The 25,652-nt window shown below is 41.4% G+C and overlaps 1 protein-coding gene across 1 annotated transcript in view; it reads right to left on the bottom strand.

Annotated features, from left to right (window-relative positions):
* Positions 1–8,932: 8,932 nt before the first annotated feature.
* LOC122798607 (ubiquitin carboxyl-terminal hydrolase 20-like) overlaps positions 8,933–25,652 on the bottom strand; it is a 1,084,102-nt gene continuing 1,067,382 nt past the window's right edge. The window contains exon 13 of the mRNA XM_044067685.1: positions 8,933–9,584. Coding sequence (XP_043923620.1) covers positions 9,460–9,584 — 125 coding nt within the window. The 3' untranslated portion in view covers positions 8,933–9,459. The remainder of the gene's footprint in view (positions 9,585–25,652) is intronic.

The raw sequence follows: 25,652 nt of genomic DNA on the forward strand, positions 1-25,652 counted from the left end.
AATAGGTGACTCTATCGTCAGGCACACTGACGTCCCGCTCATCAGGCTGAACAAGGAGAAGGTCACGGTGAGCTGCCTGTCGGGCGCTAGGATCCGCCACATAACAAGCACTCAGGTCACTCCAAGGCAAGTACAAATATGACTCGGTCATTGTCCATGATGGTGTGAATGACCTGAGATGTACCTCCCTGGACTACATGAAAAGAGACATAGAGGAGCTCTCTGAGCATGTAGCCCAGGCCGGTATGACTCTGACCATGAGTAGCATCTTATCCTCACCAAGAATGATGCCACAATATGAAGACAAGATGATCAATTTCAACAATTGGCTTAAGTATTGGTGTCATTCAAAGGGGATCCAATGCCTGTCAGCCTGGGATGACATGCTCGACAAGCCACGATGCTTCGCTAGGGACGGCTTGCACCTGTCACCCCCGGGGCTTTCGGATATTGGCAAAGGCTCTTGCTTCCCCCATAGTGCCTTTTTTAGGCAAGGCTCAAAAGACAAACCCACCTCCATAGGTATCACAACGGATAAGAAACTAAGAGTAATGCTACTCAATGCCAGAAGTCTAAACCTCAAGATGCAAGCACTCGAAACTCTTCTTAGCATGGAGAACATAGATATCTGTGCAGTAACAGAAACCTGGTTCAAGGCTCCCAAGAGCACCCCAGCACTACCAGGTTATACGTCATACCATGCTTTTCGGCCCCAAAACTTGGACCGAACCACAAAAGGAGGGGGACTATCAATATTCGTCAAAGATACCCACACCTCCAGGTTGGTGGCACAGCACGAAGCATCAGAGACTATCCATGTGCAACTAACAGTGGGTAAAACTGCCTTCCAGTTTATAGCCTGCTACAGACCACCCTCCCAAACCCAGGTACCCCACTCGGCCTTCCTGAGAACACTGGAAAATATGAAGGTCTCTCCAAACACCATTATATTGGGCGACTTCAACTACCCAAACATAGACTGGGAGCATTACTCTAGCTCCAACACCCTAGCCCAAAGGTTCCTAGAATTTATAAACTCAAATGCTATGGAACAACTTGTTACCACTCCCACAAGAGGGGAAAACATACTGGACCTGATCATCACCAACATGGGGACTCTATGCTCCAGACCAAAAGTGTATCCCTCACTGGTAAGATCAGACCATAAACTAATCTCACTGGATATTCACATCCCGACCCCAACCCTGCCCAGAAAATCACAGTGAAAAACTTCTCTAAAGCAAATTTCACACTCCTCAAAACCGAGGTGGAATCCTTCAAAGCCCCCGAGCCTGTGGAAAATACATAAACGCATTCTATGAACACCTTCAGGAATGCATGGATCATGCAATCCCAAATAAAACCAAGACCCAATCCTCCAAAGGCAGACGTCCTGTCTGGTGGACCCCAGCCATAAACAAACTATACAATAGAAGGAGGAAGCTACTACATGATAGAGCAAAATCCCAAAAAGGGAAGGCATCTCTGATCAGTATTAGCAAAAAACTATGGGCATTCATAAAATCGTCTAAGGCCAGCTTCGAGAGAAAAATTGCACAGGACACTAAGGATAATCACAAGGCTTTCTTTAGTTATGTTAGGAACCAGGGTGGGAATTCCCAGATATGCTCAGAATTACTCCAAAATGACAAAAAATACATCGAACCCACAGACATTGCCAACATCCTAGCTGACAGGTTCAGCGCAAACTTCTCCCCCCCTCCCCACCAAAAGGGCAAATATCTATCCCAGCAGAGTGCTGCCCCCCCTGACATCTCAGAAGCTTAGGTAAGAGCCGCCCTCTCCAAAGCAAAAAACACAGCATCAATGGGACCAGACGGTGTCCCGGGCTGCATCCTACATGAACTCCAAGAAGAGCTAAACCCAAACATAAAACTACTGTTCAATCTCAGCCTTACTACAGGATATGTACCCAAAGAGTGGCGTACAGCAACAGTGGTCCCTCTCCACAAAGGTGATGCCTCAACGGATCCTGGAAACTATCGCCCCATAAGCCTGACTAGCTTGGTCTGCAAAGCTATGGAAAGGATCATCATGGACCTCATAAATAAAGATATTGGGGACCTACAGACACTGGATCCTACCCAGTTCGGCTTTGTTAAGGGCAGATCCTGCCTCTTAAACCTGGTCGATTTCTTTGAAACAGTCACCAAGGCCATTGACGAGGGGAAGGTGTTCCACACACCCTACCTGGACCTCACAAAAGCCTTTGATACAATACCCCACTCGGGCATTATAGATAAACTCACCAGCTTAAATATAAACCCCTATGTCACTAGATGGGTTGCAAACTGGCTCAAGGACAGAACCCACATGGTTAGAAATGCTGGAGCCATGTCAGACTCCAAACCAGTTACAAGTGGTGTCCCACAAGGCTCAGTCCTGGGACCTCTCTTGTTCGGTATACATTTCTCGGAGGTACAGGCCAACACAGAAGGACTGTGGCTAACCAAGTTCACAGATGACTGCAAACTGGGTGCCATAATCGACTCTCCAGCCGACACAAGCATCCTCCAAAAGGGCCTCATAGAAACAGACAACTGGTGCCAGATCCATGGCCTCAAGCTAAACGCCAAAAAGTGTATAGTCATCCCCTTTGGCAAAAACAAAGTGCCCACAAATTACCACATAGGTGGTAATCCATTAAGTACAGAAGAAGTAATTAGGGACCTGGGGACCCAAGTTGATAGCAATCTCTCATTTGACAACCACGTGGCCAAAGTGGTTAGAAAAACATTTTATATAGCCCACCTAATCATGAAGGGATTCACATCTAGATCAGGGAGGTCATCGTGCCTCTTTACTCATCCCTCATCAGGCCCATAATTGAGTACAATGCCCCTTTTGGGATGTACCTTACCAGACACCTGCAGCAACTGGAAAGACCCCAAAAGTACCTCACCAAGAGGATCAAAGGGCTCAAACAGATGCCATATGCTGCCCGGTTAAAGAAACTCCAGCTCTACTCAGTGGCATACCGCCTGCTCAGAGGCGATCTGTGCCTGACGTATAAAGCCATGTCCAACTCGGAATTAATGGACATGCTGCACCTCAGAAAATCCAAATCCCATCGAGCCACGTGCTCGAGAGACTTGAACCTCAGCACTGAAATAAATAGGACATGCTGGAGAGACAGATTCATAACCCAGAGGCTCCCTTTACTCTGGAATAAAATCCCAGTCCAGGTTAGGCAGAGTCCCTCACTGACTCTCTTCAAGAGGAATCTTGATGAGTGGATGGGAGATCGTAGGTTTACCCCAGGTATCACTTCTGTGTCACTGTTAGACAGAGGCACAGTATACTAACCTCGAAAAAGGGCATAGCAAAATTAATTTAAAATGGGTGGCGAAAGCCAAACACACTCTGGCTATGCTTATAAATGCCCTAGGGCAGATAGCCTAGTATGAACCTATGAACGTAGAGTATGTGCAACTGTGTGGCTGCTTGAGAGTACAAACACCTTCTTTAGTGACCACTGTTTACAGGTTACAGGAGTTCACTATCCACAGAATCCCAATATGTACAGTGATGATCCCACCACTACCAGCCAATTAATAAGACAACCCACCACTGCTAACCAGTAATCAAACAGCCTCAATCTTCACCACTGGCACCAGTGGTGGATGTACACTGGGAGGATGATAGGTACACACAGTATTTCCAGATGCAGCTGTTTGCATCAAGTGCAATTTCCCTTAACAGCACACAGAGACTACAGTCAGTCCTGGGCTGGTTCCTCTACCTTTCTCCAGATCCTCAATAAGACTCCCCACTGGCACAGCTATATAGTTGAGTCCTTAGCCAAGGTTCCAAACCAAGTCATCCAACACTCTCTCTCTGTCCAACTAGTGCTTTGTGTTCCTGCTCAAGTAGCTGAGACATACACTCCTGGAGATTTGTTTTACACACACACACACACAAAAGGCTGGCACAGGTTTGCTAGCTATGCCCCCTTCTGGCTCAGACTATAATGTAGTTACCACTGCCACTAGAACCCCCTTATCAGCTACTTTAAGGCCCTTAACAAAGGGTGTCCAATTTTACTGTGCAATACTGATATTAATGCAAATGGTAGTTTGATGAAGAGCAAGGCTATTAGAAATGGCCCGCACAGTGTCACTAAATAAATATACAAGTACTCTCAAAACATCTCTACACAGATCAGTCACAATGAAAGGTTTAAATATACTTAATAATAAAAGAACAAGAGAATACTAAGTATATATTCACAGTGACATCAGAGTTTAAAATCACAGGAAATATTTAAAACAACATTGCAGGACAGGCTTAGATAAATACAGAAAAATATCTAAACTAAGCTTCATTGTATTCCTGACTGCATCTAACAGAATTATACTATAACCTAAGTGCTTACTAATGGAGCAAGGCAGATATGGTGAATGTATCTTCTAGTTGTTGTCAGGTGCAAGAAAGAATACAGAATGCTCTGTTTCACCAAGAGGCTTTATTTTATTATTTATTTATTGACATTTGTTAACCGGGTTAGTCCAACTGAGCTTGTGGCCCATTTTCAGTGGAGACCCGAGGAGAAAAGCTCCAATAAAACAGAAAAAAATACAGTTTACAAGATAAAATGCAAGAAGTAGTTATATATACAACTTTGTACTTGTACATTCAACATATGGAGATTATACAGAGATAAAAATTCTTAAGTCAAGGAAGAAAGATATTACTAGTTGAGCAGGGTAACTAAGTATATACATTATATACATCAATTCAAAAAACAAATTTCAACAGTGGTGGATTAATATCATTTGAGTAGAACGTAATTTCTGAGGCAGAGAAATGCCTATGTATAAAGAGGAGGGGAAAAAACAAAAGTAGAGAGGGGGAGTTAAGTTGGAGCTTGACAGGGGCAGGTTTTGGAGTTAAGTAGAAGTTTAAGTTTCTCTTTGAAATGAGATGGGTGTACTATACTGCATATTTCTCTAGGAAGTTTATTCCAAGCTTGGGCCATGCAGTACTTATATAGGTGTTTGCCCACTGATTTTTTGGGATAATATATTTGTAGTAGATGCTGGTTAGATGGCCGGAGGGTACGAGGTGGACAGTAGATAGTGATGAAGGAAGAGAGAGCAGGACATGCAGCAGGTTTATAAAGAATAGTGTGTATCATTTGAAGTTGAGCTAATAACAGATGTGGGAGTTCTAGCCAACTGAGAGAGTTTAGCGCAAGGCAGTGGTGTGTATTGTAGGGAGAGCTGGTGATGAATCGACCTATCTTATGATAGGTTTGCTGGAGTTTGTTTAGGGTAGTAGTTTGAATATGTGTGAGCACAGGGGCAGCGTAAAGAAGTGACAGGAGAAGCAGAGCTTGAGCAAGGGAGAGTTTGGAGTTAGTAGTTAAGAATCTTTTGTGGCAGTATAGTAAACCGAGCTTTTGATTTGTATTCTTGATGCATTGTAGGATGCGCAAGTTGAAACTGAGTCCATCACCAATAATAACGCCTGGGAGTTTGGTGTGGGATTTGGGTTTAATAGTAGCGTTGTTTGAGGAAGTGATGGCAAAGGAGAATTTGTGGTGAGCTAGAGTTTGATAATTGATTTGATTAATTTGACTTCTCAAATTAATACATCAAGCATTACTGCTGGGCTATCTTGCAGAATGAGATCATCTCTGGTCATCTGACCTCCAGTTCCCAGGTGAAACGCCTATTGCTAGAAGCTGGCAGCATTTAGCATCTACCTGTAAAAATATGCAGGCAAAGGCTTCTGCTCAGATCTGTGGGCAGATGCTGGAAGTCATAAAACAAATACATTCCTCCAGATTTCAAGACTAATAATTAGTTCACCCTAAAGACAATACAGAAAGTTATCTAATACAGACATTGTGTCTCTTGTTTCATTGAAAACTGAAAGACACCATCTTTTATGGCCTAGCCTATAAAGTAATTTAATTTCAGATATTTTCCTAAAGTTTGCTGGACTGAAATTAACCTCCTGTATTCCAGTTTCCACTATTAAAATATATACATTTACACAGTTACAATACTGCATGTACACTTCTGTTCTCTTCCAGTAGGGCACACTGTGGATGCATTTCAAACACAAATACTTTATAAAATACCTTTTCAACACACATGCCTGTACAAACCAGTTTGATATACACATGACACATAGCTCTAATACAGTTGTAATGCAAGCATCTTATATAAATCATGTTGATATTCACAAATGACATGTAATTATTTACAAAATTCCAGACAGCTCTGCTGGCATTATCTCCCTTCCTCACAGCATCCATGGTCAACATGACCTTGACAAATTTCATTGGACTGAATTCACTAAAGTAGGTAACTACCACAGGCATAGATCCTAGGGCTTGAAGAACTAATTTTGCTGAAGGAGAAGGGCATGATAGAATCAGACTGACAAGCAATTTCAAGGTATGAACTCTGTCTTGGGGCAGAAAGGCCAACAGATTGATTGTGTCCACGCAAGCTCCTATAAACTCCAAGACTTGAACTGGCTGAAGATGGGACTTGGGAAGACTGACTGTGAGATGACACAAACGGAGTAAGTAATTCTGGCTTTTTCGGGGAGAAGCCTGGTTGGGGCAGTGAACAGCCAGTCATCCAAATAAGTAAACACTTTGAATCTGAGCAGTCTGAGATGAGGTGCTACCACTGCCATACATTTGCCCTCCCCCCGAAAATTTTAAAAAAGGTAGACATTTGTATTTTTTGTGTTTTTTTTTTTTTTTTTTTTTTTATGATAATGTTTTCAGAGACTCAACCATATAAATTTCGAGTTTCTGAAAACTCGATAATCTGACGTAGACCCAGCTTAGTTAATCACGTCCCTCTGTAGTCTAGTAAACTGTGCCAAGTAATTAAGCAACTGTAAGGCAAAGACTTCTGAAGCATAAATGGGCTTTCTGAACCCGTCCAATATCCTGGACCCTGTATTAGAAGGATGGATAGTGGACCTCTGCTCAGCCAGCTCCTTTTTTGTTGCTGCCGCGACAACCATGGCATCTACAGGGATTCCATTACTCCAAAAAGCCTGTCTTTGGGTGAAGCTAGGATCTTGTCTGGACGATGGGGGATTGGATCTATAGTATCTGGTTCCTTCCAAGACCAGTGGGAGACGAGATCTATGAGATCATCCACCGGGGGTGGGTAACCAAAGACACAGACAGGCCAGACCTAAAGGTTCTAGGAACACCATTTCCTCCTGGGAAAGGGGTTCGGATGACCACCCACCTTTTTGGTGAAACAGCTCTAGAATGTGGGAGACCCTTTCCTTTCATCAAAATTGGTGTCTTTGGATAGACATTCCTGGGGGTAATCTAAGTGCCGCCTCTTACACAATCTCTTCCAGGAAACTACTTCAGTGGGATGATCTGGAGAGGTGTCTGATGAAACGAGGAGTTCTTGAACTGGAACTGCTTGGAAGCTCATATGGACCAGCTGTCCCTGCGAAATAGCCAATGAGGCTCAAAGGCTGGATCCAAAAGGGGGATGGGGTTAGGATCCGAAGAAGTAAAAGTTGTAAGAGTTCTCAGGTGACTGACCACCATCCATCACCTCGAAGTTGGAGGAACTGGGAGAAGCCATACCCAACCTCAGTGGATCCGTAACTCCTGATACTGTTGAGCTCTGGCCCTGTCCGGACCACCGCTCCCTGGAAGGAGTAGGTTCTGAGCTGTCCAGCACCAAGGCTCTGAGTTGAAGTGATTGCTCCAAGTTGTTGGAGAAGCAGAAACAATGGGATAGGAAACAGGTTGAAAGCTCACAGATCTGATGGGAAATGGAGACAGTAGGATCCCCATCTCAATTTGAGCACTGAGAAATTTCCTCATCATCCTATCTACACCTGCTTCAGAGAGACTTTGGGAGGAAGTGACAGAAAATAACGTAGAAGGAAGACAAGACAACCTCCTGGGAGTTTCCTTTAAAATGAGCGATAGCAGCCATAGAGAAATCAGCTCTGAAGAGAAGTGAGGGCTGACGGGACTTGGAGACTTGTAAATGTTGAATCCAAACATGTTGGATCTGTGCACTTACGAAGCTTAGCAGGAGGCTCCAATGCCTGAGCAGATTTTGGAGACTGGGCAGGTGAGAGTTTCTTGTGCTCCCTGGGCTCTGAAGAAGATTTTGACTTTTTGGTGGGGGTCTGAGCCCCTGAGACATAAGCAGAAGAAGAAAAAGCTGAAGGCCATTTGAAACCAACTTGTTGCGTTTATTGCTGATAGCCCTGGAATTGAAACCTGCACAGATTTGACATGCAGAATCCAGATGACTTGGGCCTAAACAATGAAGGCCTTTCCTTTGGACATCAGAATCAGGTATCTTATGATCACAGGAAGTGCACTTTTTAAATCCTGTTGGCTTTTCAGCTATGTTAAGGAGAAGACAGCAGAATGATTTTTTTTTTTGAGAAAGGGATAGAGGAAAAGAAAAATTACCAACAATGGTAATTAAGTAACTACTCCTAAAAGGCTGGTACAAAAACGACAATAGTAAGGGGTTATCAACAATGGTAAAAATCAGATACCTGAAAACAGGTCGAAAAAACTGTGAAAATCACAAAAAAAACCCCCAAAAAAACGAGGAAAGGCTATAAACAAAAAAATAGAAAAGAAGAAAAGTAGAAAGAAAAAAATTCTATTTTTACTCACGAAAATCCTGTATAACACAATCCACATCCAAACTGTTACAGTGGCAAACAAGATCTGGGGTAATACAGCAGTAAGCTGCATTATGGGTAAGGGGAGGAGCTCGAGAGTCAGATCCAAAAGTCTGGAAAAGCATCCGAGTCGGATCTGAGGTCGGATCCAAGACCCAATAGTTAAGGAGTGAATGAGAATGGCAACATCAGATTTATTGTTCTTAAAATGCTTTGTATTACTTTGAAACTTTACTCCCTGAGTCACCGCTCATAATAGTTTCCTATCCAGTCAGACTTTATTGTTAATCAAATGTCAATAAAAAATAAAATAAATATAACTCTTACATGGATTAATAAGCTGCTGAATTTTCTAATAGCAATAAAAAAAAGGCATTTTACTACCAGCTGCTGGAAATTGAAGTACCGGTTTGATATGAACCTGCTGATCTAAAACTAAAGAAAGTGCTTTTACACAGACTTATAAAATACATGGTATAAAAAAATAGAATGCCTCTGTATACAAAATTCACATTAGCTCTGAAATATATGATCAAGTGTGTTTACTCTGACATTTCATTTTAGAAACCTGCAAGCCTAGTGTCACACACATCACAATATGAAACTGTTATAAAAGACAAAAAAATATATTTACAGAATTACATATGACAATGCTTTGGAAGCTACAGGGTATTGCTTTACAAGAGAAACAGTCCACTAAACAAATATACAAAATAGCTTGCTGAGGAAAACAATGTTATTTGCTTAACTTGTAATCTTGGTGAACATGCAGTTAATTAGTATCACCTATAATTTAGAAAAGTCTGATTTTACGATGGGATTTTTTATTTTCCGAAGTTGTTTTCCTATCCTGGCTTCACTTTTGGAGGTGTTCTTTAAGTCCACAATGCTTTGACTATTCACAAATGCACCTACAAATAATAAAAATTACAAGTTAAAGGGCATTCAGTGTGTCTAAGGCTCTGAATCTAAAACTGAACATTGTTAGGAACTCCTGATGATGATCTCCATTTTTTACAACAAAAACAAGAAGCATTTTAGTACATCACATTGCTTCTCACAGGCCCATTTAAACCGTTTCTTGTTTTATTAATAGTGCCATCCAGTAATTAAAAGCAATGACTTAACTCATGAGCTTTGGCATGTTTATTTTTCTTTTCAAGGGAATGGCAACATTCTTTATGCTGCTTTTCTACCAGTGTCTGAAAAAGTATTCTGACAGCCATGGGCTAACAGAATTTTAGAAAATTACTGAAGGTGATCAGCTGACAGTCACTGGTAATTCAGATGTAAAACTGTAGACATGGGGTTTAAATTAATGCTAAAACTATAGCAACACTGATGCAGGCTATAGAGAAGTAGACTACTTAATATAATATTTATTTTACTTTTCCTTGTTTATTATTTAACTAGGTGTGTCGTTTGATACAAGTCCCCCAAGCTACACAGCAATGACAACAAAACAACACAATTTAGAGACAGAATGGGGGCAAATGTGATAGCAGAAATGCAAAGAAAATTAGTAAAAAGTAAACATAATCCTTGGGATTTAGAAACAAACAGTGTAATGTGATAGGGGGTAAAACCATGAAGAACATCCACGAGTATGATTCAGCAACACACTTAGGTAGACCTTGCTTTGCAATGAAATGTCACTGTCAATATACTATGCAAATGAATGCATAATGAGGGGAAATGAGCAACATTATTATAATAATGGTCATGGTGAATGCAAATGAGAGTAAATAATATAGCAAAGCAATTCAGAAATGTACAAAAATAGCGCAGCTAGGTGAGACCAACAGAATAACTGTTAGCAGTAAAATTCTGGGTTTAAGAAAAGGAAACCTCAAAATCATTATGGTAAACTGCTGATTTAATGCAAATATAAATGCAGGAGGCTATTCTTGGAGCCAGTAGCCACTGAAATTTGTGCCATTCCCATCACACCACAGCATCATCCAATCCCACCACTGCCCTGTCCCAAACTGCCCTCATATACAGGTTCACAGGATGAGTGGAATATTGATCCTCTCTGGTTGCCAAGAAAAGTGTAGATTTGAGAATACTGGTTACAGGGAACCGTACAATAATGAAAGGGGAGACACAATGGGTGTATCTCAAACACTTGCCTAAAATATACTATACTAGTTTCTTGATGCCAAGCTACAAGGTATGGAGAAACATGCAGTTCCCATGCACTAAGGAGGAGAGAATCAGCACTACTACAATATTTTAAGAAACTGTCTGTTCACTGAGGTGCTGGGAGCAGATGACTGTAGCCACATTCCCATTAAGGAACCACTCTGTGACTAGGAAAGTTGGCATTTGAAACATAAGGGATTCAAGTCTGTCAACTGTCAGAAGGTCTATAATGCACAGTGTATAACACAGTGTGTGTCAGTACCCTAACCAGGTTGTACACATGACTCTCACACCTGGCATATGTGTGACTAATATCCGTGATTTGTTTGGTACAGTTTCCCCCTGGGACATCTTATTTGTGACAATGATGAATATGCCCTGCAGCCATAGCTATAAGAAACCCACAAACCATATCAGATAGTGCATATAACACTGCCTTGCCAAAGACTTGAGGCATTGCTGAACATGTGCTCTAACTGATGAAGGCCTGCATCTATTATGTAGATGTCTCCAGAGGCGACTTGCTCTACGACCTGGAAAAATGCAGCAAAATATCTGTTTTGTGTTCAATACTGCACAACATGTTCGTATGTAAGCAAATACAGCACAGTGCAGACATTCATAAAGAGGAAGTCCTGGAGCCAGCAGTGGAGAAATGCCTGTTAAGGGGCCTGTGAAATAGCTGGCCCCAGCGGATGACAAAGTAAGGCAGAAAGTCCATTACACTGTTGCGCTAGCTAACAGGCTGACGACTACATGTTAGACATAAACAACAGTGATGCATAACAATACTACAAAAAAGACTAATCTGGCAACAAAGCATTACCAGGCTAGGGCACAGCTGTCATTACACATCCATAAGTAGGGAGGGCCACTGTGACAGATGTCAGCAACAGGCTTTACATGTGTGCATGTGTGGGGTTACTGCTGTGTGTGTGTGTGTGTGTGTGTGTGTGTGTGTGTGTGTGTGTGTGTGGGTGTGTCTTGGTGCAGAGACTGAAGTGAGCCATGAAGATTGGTGAAGGAGGGGGGTGGGGTATCTGGTGTACATTACCCAGGCACGGCAAATGGTGCAAATGGGTAATGTAATGTGTAATGTGAATGGATAGAGCTCCTACAGAAAATGCTACACTGTGATAGTGTCTCAGGGATAGGTGTAGAGCACCCACAGGAGTCATTCTGTACCATCTATGTATTTCCTCATCTATGGGGCCACCTCTCTGTGGACTGTTATTAGCATGTCCCACAGCAGGTGAGATGATGTATCTATGAGCATGAATGATGTGATAATTTACAGGTGGTTTCTTCAACCCCATCCACATCTGCATGTATGACGTCTCACAGTGCCCTCAGTAGTGGCTGCAGGCATGGAGGTGGTGGAGTTAAGAGAGCAAGATTATGTCCTTATTCTCCCATAGTGGTCTTCCATACCAGAAGTGGAAGATGACTGGCTAGGAGAATGGCAATTCCCACAATTTGTGGCTGCATTTGGACACCTGCTGCATACAGACTCTACAGGGTTTTTCAAAAATTCTGCATAAATAGGCTAAGGCCCCCACTGAGGTCATCAGGCAAACCAAGTACCACGACAGGCAGCCCTACTATGTATGAGGTGGCATCTGCCTATTCCTATATGACAGTCTTATACATATGGGAAAGAGTAGTGGAAGCTAGGTTAAGAAGGGAGGTGATGATTAGTGATCAGCAGTATGGTTTCATGCCAGGAAAGAGCACTACAGATGCGATGTTTGCTCTGAGAGTGTTGATGAAGTACAGAGAAGGTCAGAAGGAGCTGCATTGTGTCTTTGTGGTTTAGAGAAAGCATATGACAGGGTGCCTAGAGAGGAGTTGTGGTATTGTATGAGGAAGTCGGGAGTGTCAGAGAAGTATGAAAGAGTGGTACAGGATATGTACGAGGGTACTGTGACAGCAGTGAGGTCTGCGGTGGGAGTGACGGAAGAGTTTAAGATGGAGGTGGGATTACATCAAGGATCAGCTCTGAGCCCTTTCTTATTTACAATGGTGATGGACAGGTTGACGGACGAGATCAGACAGGAGTCCCCGTGGACTATGATGTTTGCAGATGACACTGTGAACTGTAGTGAGAGTAGGGAACAGGTGGAGGAGACCCTGGAGAGGTGGAGATATGCTCTAGAGAGAAGAGGAATGAAGGTCAGCAGGACTAAGACAGAATATGTGTGTGTGAATGAGAGGGAGGATAGAGGAATGGTGAGGATGCAGAGAGTAGAGGTGGCGAAGGTGAATGAGTTTAAGTACTTGGGATCAACAGTTCAGAGTAATGGTGAGTGTGGAAGAGAGGTGAAGAAGAGAGTACAGGCAGGATGGAGTGGGTGGAGAAGAGTGTCAGGAGTGATTTGTGACAGACGAGTACCAGTAAGAGTGAAAGGGAAGGTCTACAAGAAGGTAGTGAGACCAGCTATGTTATACGGGTTGGAGACAGTACCATTGACAAAAAGGCAGGAGTCAGAGCTTGATGTGGCAGAGTTGAAGATGTTAAGATTTGCACTGGGTGTGACGAGGATGGACAGGATTAGTAATAAGTATATTAGAGGGTCAGCTCAGGTTGGAAGGTTTGGAGACAAAGCCAGACAGGCAAGATTACGTTGGTTTGGACGTGCTGAGGAGGGATGCAGAGTATATTGGGAAAAAGATGCTAAGGATGAAGCTGCCAGGTAACAGGAAAAGAGGAAGGCCTAAGATAAGGTTTATGGATGTGGTGAGAGAGGACATGCAGGTGGCTGGTGTGACAGAGCAAGATGCAGAGGACAGGAAGAAATGGAAACAGCTGATCTGCTGTGGCGACCCCTAACGGGAGCAGCTGAAAGAAGAAGAAGAAGAAGAGGATACATATGCTGCATGGTAGCTATGGAGACACTCAGCTTGGGTGGGTAACAACCCATCTCCTTGCCTGTCACCTGTATGCTGATCACTATACTCCTGCCATGCTCAAGGGAACTGCCACAGGGGAAGTAGGTACACCCTGGTGCTGATGTGTCATCCAACTCCTATGCTTCCTACGCATGAACAGACTGTGAGGTGGGCTGCACAGCCAGAGCAGCAGTGTCTAAACATGGTGGAAGTGATTGATATGCCTATCACATTACTTGTTCCTAACAATACCGCCATGACCACACACTGCACCAGGACATGGCAGTTATCACCTGCTCAGACAGTTCTGGGATAGTACTCATGACAACATCTATAGTGGAGTATCCTGACACCTAAATACCTGTGAAAAATACATGAACACACTCAAGTGTATTAATGCACTCTTCTCAAACACCCACACCCCACTGACATTACAGCTGTAAAACAGAGTTTAATGCAAAACCTTTAAGCCACACAGCTTGTGCAGACTGATATTTCTGCTGAAGTCACAACATGCCTGTAGTAACAAAATGACCATACTCATTGGGGTTATAGGTATGAGTCAGGCAGGTTGCATACCATGTTACACGTGTTAGATAATAGCCACCTTGGTCTTCACCAATGATACCCAAGGTGCTCAGTGAACTTCCACACTAAGGCCAAGTCCTCCATTGGATATGAGGTGCCACTCGTGCCCCCCTCCCCTATACAGAGATGCTAGGAACTCCAGTCAGTGTTGACTCATTCAGTGGAGGTCCACCTGCAGAACTCCACTCTACTCCACTCCACTGCCAGGCAAGTGCACTTGCTTTCTGTGGTCCTATTTCATACTTAATCGTGTGCAAATACGGCCACCGACTGTGTCCATCCATTCAAAAAGCTCTGCTAGAAATGGTAATGAAAAGCTCAGACTTCAGTAAAAAGCTTCACAGATGTATAAAAAATGAACAAACAAAGGAATCTGTCAAGTTACAACCTCACCAACATGAGTGCTGAGGAAAAAATTAAAAACAGAAAAACTAGTAAACTTAAAACTTTGTTGATGAGCTCAGTCACAATAATTTCCAAAACTCATGAAGCCCAGGTAGTATTCCAAAGCAAAACAACAGAATAACGCACCATGCGAGTACATCAATAAATGCTCTTACACTACGATGACTTATGTATAACTGAAACAGTGAATTCTTATATTAAACTGAAAGAGCGAAGTGGTTACTAATAAACTTGATTTATTAAAATGACGACTAAAAACAACATCCACGTACAAACAAAATCCAAATGTTGAGCCTTTCACCCAGAAAAAAATGGGCTTCTTCAGAACTAATTGTGTTAATACAATTCAGATAATTTAAGCCTTTTCTGGCGCCAAAAAAGTTCATTCAAAAGGCTCTCATTTAAAGTGATAGTGACTGCAAAACAAATCCGTTACTGGTGCCAAAGACTGTAGCCCTAGCAAGCGACTGGAACGCATTTGGAACAAATTGTTCACAAATTTAAAACTATTATAAGTTTCAAAAGAAAACCTATCAGCTCCTATAATAATTAATAAATAAATGACATCACACAAATATCACAAAAATGAAATGTTTCACCAGTCCATACAAACTTGATCTAAAAAATCTGACACATATAATACATTACATCGTATATAAAACCTATGTTCTAAAATAGTATATTAGTTATTTACTGAATAAAATCTCTATTATTTTGTATATAAACATTTTTTATATAAAAAAAATTTTTATATAAAAAATTTTTTTTATAAAAAATGTTTTATATATACAATTTTCTATACAAAATTCATTAAGCGAACGCTAACAATGGTTTAACAGAGGTAAGTTCATTTAGACCTGGGGGTGTGGTGGCATCTAACAAAATTTGCCACCATACTTCCTTATAACTAAGTAAGCTTTTCATATCACCACCCCTAGGGTCATTATTTATCACTTCTAGTATTATAAATTTGAAATGGTGATCATCTCCTTCCCTTTCAATATGTCTGTATAATGCATTGTTGCTGTCTTTGATTTTGATACAGTATGTGTGGTCGTAAATTCTTTTCCTAAGATTTCTTTCCATTTTTCCCACATAAAAACTGTCACAACACTGACAAATACTCAGGTAAATCACCATCTTGGTGTTACAATTCCCAGTCTTCTTATACACAATGCTTTTGTGTCCATTATTTAGATGTCTTGTAATTTCTTCTGACATATATTTACATTGTTTGCAGGTACCACATCTCGGGCTGCGAACCGATGGCAGCTTGTTGTTCTTACTACCTATATGCTTATATTCTAATATTTGTTTTATATTAGTTCCCATTTTAAATATGAAATGTGGTTTAGAACCTATAATTTTGGTTAGCTGGGTGTCTCTAGTTATATAATACCAAAAATCATATATTAATCTCTTTATATAACCTGCTGCCAAGTTGAATTGTAAAACAAAGGACTTTTGAAATACCCCCCACGTTCAAAACTGATGTTGTATTCTTTTCTTGAGATGTATATGTCTTGTCTGTAGCCAACATAAGCTTCCTTCCCAATAGCGATTGAAATCTATGGCTCCTCAATTGTAAAATATATTTAATAGTGTGTTGCATCATATTTAAGGGGTAACCTCTTTGTGTAAATAACTCTTTTATATAATCCAATTCAGTGATTAATAACTCGTCATTGGATGTCATACGAGCTGCTCGTACACACTGTCCTTTAAATATATTATTCTTCATGTGCTCAGGATGACAACTATTGTAATGTAAATAGTTATTGGAAAACATTTCTTTCCTATATATAGAAGAAGTAAGAGTATTGGCTTGATATTGGCTCAACGTATCCAAATAAGGTAACCCAGTGTTGTTATGCACATAAGTGAATTTCAAATATTCACTACTTTCATTCAAAAATTTGATAAAAGATTCTTGGGTCATATTATCTGCATACCATAAAATATAAATATCATCTAAATATCTGGAATAATATTTCACATGTTTGTAATATTCACAAGTGAAGAGTATCAAGTCCTCCCAATGAAGCATAACAAGGTTGGCACAGATGGGAGCACAGGCGGCTCCCATCGCTACCCCTTTAGTTTGCTTAAAATGTTCACCTTCAAAGTAAATATAGTTATTATCCAACACTATGGACATCATCTCTTCCAATAATGTGATTTCATCCCATTCCAGATTAGAATATTTAAAAATGCTGGCACTGAATGCTTCAAGCCCTTTTTCTTTTGGGATGCAGGAAAATAAATCTATTACATCAATGGTAAGAAAAGTTACTTGATCAAAATTCATATCAATAGGATAATTTCTTAAGAAAACCCAAGAATCCTTCACCATATGAGGAACTTTCTCATATAAAAATTTTAATTTAAAGTCAATATACTTTCCTATGGGGAAGGTCTTAGATTTACTACCAGAGACAATAGGTCGAAATGGCGGATCATGGACATCCTTGTGAACCTTAGGAATACCAACAAGGGTGGCTAACCTGGGAAATTTCACTGATAAAAAGTCATATGTCCCTTTGGTTATTCTTCCTTCTAAATAATATTCCTGAATATATGAATCAATTCTTTGGTAGGCAATATTCAACTCATTGATAGAAATGGGTGTATAATTACCAGAATAATACAATAAATCATATAACTTTTTGATATATTCTGTACTATCATATAGAACAACCCCACCACCCTTATCAGGTTTCATCACTCTTATGTTCATGTTGTCTCTGAGATCAAATAATAATTTCTCTTCTTCATATGTTAAATTGTTAGTGGAGGTAATTAATTTAAATTTTTTTGACCCATAATGAATTTCCCTAATAATAATATTCTCAAAAGTTTCAATAATAGGATGACTGGGTGGAACGAACCTACTGACTTTCTTAAAAGGTAAACTAGAATTACCTACATGAACGTGATTATCAGTTTCATGTGCACCTAAATTATTAAAATAAATGTCTAAATTAACTTTCCTGATGAATTTTTTTAAATCAATTATAGTACCTGCTAAATCAAATTTAGGATTTGGGATATATTTCATTCCCTAAGTAAATAAATCAAAATGTACATTGTCTATACTCGCGTCAGTATAATTAAAAATGTTAAAATTATTATAAGTATGTACTTTCCCCTGAATTTTAATCTCATTTAAGTATGTATTAGTGATGTCATAAGCTTCTCGTGAAGTATGGGGATTAATAGGAACTAATATCTTCTCTTTCCCATAAATTTCTGATGTCCACTCTTGTAAGGTTGTGTATATTGTTTTCCTGCCTTCTGAAAATCCCTTTTATAAACATCTGGGCTATTAGAAAAAGTATCACCATATCCTTCCAGATGGGTGGGATGACTCCCATCATCCATCTGCTGCATATGTGATGTTTCCTACGCATATTGGGCCAGATATATGCTTTGTTATTAGTGTATTGCTCACTATCTCTGTTCAATTTTTTTGTCTTTCTCTGTGTAATATTAGAGACCCATTTTTTAGCTTCCAAATATTGCTTATTGTACAAATTCTCCCATTGGGAGAATAACAAGTCATTGAGAATGTTATTATTCAATCTTTCAGCATCAATGATGAGTTTACTTAATTTCTCATCATTATACTTAATTAATAAACGCATAAAATCAAACCCACATTTATCAAAAAACTGTTAAACTCATTTTCCATATTAACAGTAAAATCAAGACCTAAGGGCAACTTAAAAAATCTAAGGCCCTTAGGTACCATATTAAGTTCCAAATTCCTAGACAAATAAGCGTTATCAATTTTTACACCGTTAATATTTTTCAACATTTTGCCAAGTGAATAAATCATTGTCTTCAAATTATCATACTCCCTATTGTCCATTTTAATATTATTAACTTCCCCTTTAAAATCATCTGCACCGTGATTGAACAACAAAAACTCATTAAATTTGTTGTCATCACCAACCCGATGCTTGTGTACAGCTGAATGTAAAGTACTAGAGGGAAGTTTATCAGTACCTTTGTCTTGTTGTGAAATACGACTAGCAACAGTGGAGTATGTCTTGACAGGCAAAACTCTTTTTGGTTTAGCTCCTGTTCTGATAGCCTCATCGTTGATATTGTATAAAGAAAAATCAAATGTAATATCAGAGAGGTTAATTTTACTCCCATTATAAGACTCGTTGATGTCCAAAGTATTTAAACCTCTCCTTACACGATCTCCTTGTCCATTGGGAATTTCCAAACTGTCAGATGAAACTGGTTCGTCACGTGTACCAGATTTTGTAATGTTCTGACAGTGTTCCAAAGCAGCAAGTCATTATTCATCAAAGACAAGCAATCCTCAATAACAAAAAATCAGAAATACTTTACAATGTTAAACATATCAACTTTTATACACTTAGAAGTAGGAGTGGAAAATATATGTACTGTTTAATTTTAAACCAGGCTGTTTCAAACAAACAATATAAAGAACAGTTGTGTACACTTACCATAAATGTAGATGTTCGAGTGTATTCACTGTTGCAGTCATCACATTTGGGTTATCTGCCTGCAGGTAGCCCTCAGTCGGCCTGAATACCAGAGTGTTGGGATTTCTGTGTTGGATGCTGTTGCTTCTTCCATGACGTTAGGTTGTCAGGGGTATAAAACATGCAGCCGACACCATTACATTGGTTTTTCTTGCCCCAGATGTCAGGAGCCCCCCAAATCAGAAGCAATTACGTGGTATGGAACACCCCCAGCAAAAAGCAAATACCAATGACATAAGTTATTCCAAACCAAAAAAGATAGGTAGAAGTAAAGAGAAGTCAGGGGGCAGGAGGGAGGGTAACCAGAACTGCAACAGTGGATACACTTGACCATCTACATTTATGATAAGTTTACACAACTGTACTATGTTCTTCGTGTTTCACTGTTGCAGTCATCACATTTGGGTTGATTCTCAAAGCTGAGGATGGGTGGAGGTAGTTAAGAAGCATTAGGTCTGGCAATCAGGCCCTGTAAGACTGTTGTGGCAAATCCAGCTCTGGATTTAGAAATGATAGGTAAGTGGTAATATTTGGTGAAAGTGTGTACAGAGCTCCAGGTTGCAGCTTCCAGGATGTCCCTGGTAGGGACTCCCCTGAGAAATGCTGTAGAGGTTGATGTAGCCCTAGTGGAATGTGTTCTAATCCCCTGTGGGGTAGGTTTTCCATGGTGTTTGTAGCAGATATGGATGCAGTGCGCTATCCATTTAGAAATGGTTTGCTTTAAAATGGCCTTGCCCTCTGCCCCTGCAACAAAGCTGACTAGCCGCTGGTCAGATTTTCTGAGAGGCTTAGTCCTGTCCAGATAGAACCTAAGCTGCCTGTGCACATCCAGGGAGTGCAGGATCCTTTCCCCCCTTTATTCTGAGGATTAGGGAAAAAAGTTGGCAAATAAATGGATCGGTTTAAAGCCACACTAGATACCACCTTGGGCATAAATGATGGGTTAGTCCTGAGGGAAACCCTGTCCACATGGAAGATAATGAAGGGTTCCACGGCCATAAAGGCCTGCAATTCAGACACACTTCTTGCTGAAGTGATGGCTAGAAGTAAGGCTGTTTTCCATGACAGGAATTTTAACTCTGCTGTAGCAGCAGGTTCAAAGGGCGGAAACGTGAGATTTTCCAATACAAAGTTAAGGTCCCAGGTTGGAGTGGGAGCTCTCCTGGGGGGAGTCTTAAATATTTGGCTCCTCTCAGGAACTGTTTGACCAGATGATGAGAGAAGAGGGGTGGCTAAGTATTATAATGAGCTGAGATGGCAGAGGCATGAATCTTAATTGAAGAGAAGGATAGGCCTTTGTGGAGCATTTCTGTTAAGTAATCTAGTGTATGAGGTAAGCTGGGCACAGTTGTGTCCATTCCCTGAGACTGGCTCCAGGAACAGTATCTTTTCCATGTTTCTGAATAGGATTTTCTAGTATTAGGCCTCCTTGCCTCAAGAATGACATCCAGCACCTGCTTACTGAGGGTTGCTGGTGATGAGTTCAGAGGATAAGCCAAGCTTCTAGGTTCAAGGTCTGTAGCTGAGGGTGCAAAATCTGGCCCTCCTGCTGGGACTGCAGGGAAGGGGTCTGAGGCCGGTAACAAGGTGGCACTACTGTCAGGCTGCGCAAAAGAGGGTACCACTGCTGGCGTGGCCAGTCTGGTGCAATCAGGATTGTCCTTGGCTTGTCCTGTTTGATCTTTAGTAGAACCTTTGAGAGGGGGGCAGAGTGGGAAAGGCATAGATTAAGAGACTTTCCCAGGTAAAGGACAGGGCATCCACTTTCCAAGCTTGGCTGTGGGGAGTTCTGGTGTAATATTTGCTCAATTGATAGTTCTGAGGGGAAGCAAAGAGGTCCACCTCTGGTGCCCCCCACCTGTTCCTCAAAAGCTTGAATATTTTGGGTCCCAGTTTCCACTCGTGTGGGTCCATGAGATTTCTACTTAAGTCATCTGCCAGTGACTTTAGTTTGCCTGGCAGGAATTGAGTTTGCAGGTGCACTTGGTTGCTCAAGGCTGTGTTCCACAGAGCCATGGCTAATCTGCAGAGTGGGTAGGAATGGGTTCCCCCCTGCTTGTTTATGTACCACATAACTGTGGTGTTGTCTGTCTTTACCAATAGTTGTCCTGGAAGAATAAGGCCTTTGAAGGCTGTCAGAGCATTCTGTACAGCTAACATTTCTTTTTGATTGATATGCAGGTGCATTTGCTTTGGGCTCCATTTGCCTTGAATGCACTGTCCTGCCATGTGAGCCCCCCCATTCATAGTCTGATGCGCCTGTCGTTAGGATTTGGCAGCAGGGGGTAGAGTGAAAGGGAGTCCCTTGTTATGGTAGCAGGCATCTGCCCACCAAAGGAACTCTGTCCTTAGGCAAGGAATGATAGGAATCATTGTTTCCAGGTCCTGAAAATGTTGACACCAGAGACTTTTTAAGTACCACTGAAGTTTCCTCATATGTAGTCTTGCATATGGAATTAGTAGAATGCAAAAGGCCATGAACCCTAGGGCTTGCAGTATTTTTCTTGCAGATAGCTGGGTTTTGGTGGCCAGTAAATTGAAGTAGTTTGTCAAATAAATTTGTTTTTCTGGAGTGAGGAATGCCATCTGGGAAGTTGTGTTCAAGCTTGCTTCCATTGGCTGGGTACCAGTTGTGATTTCTTTTCATTGATGGTGTACCCCAGTGAAGTTAGAAGCCTCTTTACAAATGCCAGGTGATGTAGTAGCAATTCTTGGCTGTCCGCCTGAATCAGGCAATTGTCCAAGTATGGGTAAATTTGAATCCTTCTCTGCCTGCAATATGCAATGGCTGGAGCTAGGCATTTTGTGAATACCCTGGGCGCAGTAGATAAGCCAAAGGGAAGTGCAGAGAACTGATAGTGCATAGAGCCTGCTCTGAAACGTAGGTATTTCCCTGCAATATTCCCTTATGGGGATGTGCTGATAAGCTTCTTTTAAGTCTAGGGTTGCTAGCCAGGAGTCCTTGGCTGGCATAGGAAGTAGCTGTTGGAAAGTAAGCATTCTGAATTTTGGAACCACCAGAAAGGTGTTGAGAATAGACAGATCCAGGATACGATGCCAATAATTTTCTTGTCTGGGTACCAGAAACAGTCTGGAATAAAAGCCTTGTCCCCTTTGTTCTGCTGGGACAGGTTTAATAGCCTTGAAACTGAGAAGATAAAATACTTGCTTTTCGGCCTCTGCCCACTGGTTTGGGGGGAGGTCTGGACATCCACTTGGGGTTGGGAGTGAGTGGAAGTGGAATCTGTATCCCTGGGAAACAATGTTAAGACCCATATATCCTGGGTAATGTACTCCCAGTTGTTGGCATGCAGGGCAAGTTTCCCTCCTAAAGGTGCAAGTACTTGGGCAAGGTTTGGAAGAGTTTAAGGATAAGTCATTGTGAGATTTTACCATAGGATGGTGGCTTATTACTCCCTGTTTTGGATGTGGGAGCACTCCATTGCTTATTTCTGTGCATACCCTGAGACTGTAGTCTTGGTGGTCTGCTGCCCCTGGGCTTGGACTGAGAAGGTCTAGGAGGGACTGTAAAAGACCAGTTTTTAGAAGGTCAATGCCTACTGAATCTAGGTGGCTGTACTTGTAAGAAATATTTAACAGTTTGCATAGATTTAGCTTTTTCCTCCATCCTTTTGAGGACTACTTCTGCTTTAATGCCAACTAGACGCTCTTGATTTAAAGGTGCATCTAGTAATTTTGTTTTGACATGGTCTGGCAAGGTTTGTTCCTTAAGCCAAGCATGCCTTTTAAGAACACACCCAGTGACAGCAGCCCTGCAAGATGCTTCTAAGGCATCAAAACCACATTGCAAAGTATGTTTACCAACTTGGTTGGCAGAATGCATTAACTCTTGTAAATCTTTATGTTTTGCACAATCAGGAATCACCATTTAATTAGTTCCATAATATGTTGCTGATACTTTAACATATGAAACTGGCAACTTAAAGCCCTGATGGCAAGAATAGCAGAGGTGTATACCTTCTTAGCCCATCTGTCTAAAGCCCTAGAATCCCTGTCCGAAGGGGTAGGATTTTTGGCCGTAGTAGCCTTAATGCATTTAGGTCCCTGGGAAATGGTCTCTGGATCCGCAGCAGGATTCTTAAAGAGGAATTTGTGGGAGTCAGGTGCTCTATAGTACCTGTCAGGTTTCCTGGGAGCTGGAGGCAAAGTATCAGGGGTTAAGACTGGATTCCAAGAAGACATCATTTACAATTTCCAGAACAGGAGGGATAGGTAGAGGCCTGTGCTGAGGCAAGTTTAAAAATTCACTGAGTTATCAGACTCCTGACCTGAAGAATCCGAAGGAAAATCAGTTCTTGGTCTTTTTGAGGGGGAAGGCCGACTTCCCCTAATAAAAGTATCTTCAGCCATTCTAAGCATTTGTTTTTGTGGCATGTGGGCCTGAGAATGCATTTTGGTCGTCGGTTTCCTAGGCGTAGTGCGAACTCTAGGCCTGAGAAATTCGGTATTTTTGGTTTGAAATGAAGTCGTCGGTTTAATATGAAAATCGGAAGGCCTGAATACACCCTCAGAAGCTGGTGCCTGCACAGCGGCTCCGGACCCATCCAAGGTAGAGACATCCGCAGGTTCCATAGTCGAAGAAGCATCTCGCGGCATACCGGACTCCAAATGGGTCTCAGTAGAGGCCTGCGAATCTGTAGAAACGGGTATCAGGGGCTGCGAAAGCACCTCAATGAGTACCGGCGGACTGGTGACTAGCTTAACGGTAGCGTTGTCGGCAGTTTTGGACCTATGCGGTCTGTCTCTGTCTTTATCTTTACATTTTTTCGGAAGATTGGTAGTCAGATGGCCTATCTAAGCCATTTCGGAATACGGAAATCAAGAGCAAAAGAATTTAGCGACAAAAATAGCTCAACGAATAGTACGGGCATTGAAAAAGGCACAAAACGACAGCGAGGGATGTCGTGGTCTGGGCCTAAACAGGTGACGCAGTAAGAATGAAAATCTCTGTGAGGTATTTGCTTTCCACAGGCAAGAACAATGATTATTTTTTTTCTGACATCAGTTAGAGCAAGAAAAAAGGATCCCACATGGGGTATTTATCTTTTAGAAGCTTCAGGTTTGAAACTCGAAAAACGAAAATTTCAGGAGGTGGCCGAATGGCACTTGTGAACTGCTTCTGCTTCGGGCACCACACGGCAAGAAAGACTGATGTAATGGTGTCGGATGCATGATACCCCTGACAACCTGATGTCATGGAAGAAGCGACAGCATCCGATGCAGAAATCCCAAGACTCTGGTATTCAGGCCGACTGAGGGCTACCTGCAGGCAGATAACCCAATGTGATGACTGCAACAGTGAAACACAAAGAACATACAGGGTTGTAAAAGTGCATTTAAGAACAGCAAGTACCCACTCCAACACACTACTACTGATTAGATCAAACTAAATCCTAGTTAAGGAAAATACTACTTATCTATTTGCAACCCACATTGCAAAATCAGGTATTAAGAAAAACATAACATACATATAAAAAGTCTGACTTTTCGCTTTTAACTTTTGCCTACAATACAAAGCAACTATGTGCCTGAGAGAACTTTTCTTTCCTCTTCCTGCCCTCTTTTCTTATAAATATACGGATATACACATGTAAGCTGTTAGCATGTTATACCCCACTTACCCACATCTCAGTACATTACAACAAAATGCAGCACTACCATGGACTGTGTTGCATCTTACTCATGAAGAGCCCTATGTGACCTGTACAAGTGTCTGCCTTTATTGGCAGTCTGAGACTGGGTGTGTGTCCACAGCATGCACCAAACAGCAGCATTTATCTGCAAAGAAGTCTGCGCCATAACACAAGGTTTATATGAATAATGTCATGAGTTCTGTGGGTCAGAGCCCTATAACATCATACATGCAGCTCCCATCATGAATTTAGATTTGTAAAATAGTGTTCCCCTGTACCCTGTCTGTCTCTCTAACTTTTGCAGTGCTACATGGCCTACCAAGACTTAAATGCCATTTATGTCACCCACCCTGCCCATGTCATGCACTGTCATTGAAAACACAAGTATGCATGTTCTATGACCTTAGACAACAGGTGTAAAACCCCTGACCCCAAATACAGAACACAGTAAGCTGTAGGTAATTAAATCCACCATGAGCATATCATTGATACCCAATACTATGACCCATACAGTGCTTGCTACAGTTTACTGTCAGTATGCTCCCCCACTGAGGCATATAGAAACATGTTGGTAATGTATTACAAAATATCTTGTACATGCAAACTAGGCTTTATGATCAATATGTCAAAAAGAATCTCAGAGTCAGTGAAGGAAAATGTGTTTACTCCAAACCTCTGGAATAACAGGCCTGCACAGTTAAGCATGGTAGTTAACCCCCAACCCCACCTTTTCCACAACCACTGAGAAACACAAGAGATGAAAAGGAAAGTCTACCCA

This window comes from Protopterus annectens, chromosome 3.part1 (genome assembly GCF_019279795.1).
Source record: "Protopterus annectens isolate FY-2018-M chromosome 3.part1, PAN1.0, whole genome shotgun sequence".
NCBI lineage: Eukaryota > Metazoa > Chordata > Ceratodontiformes > Protopteridae > Protopterus > Protopterus annectens.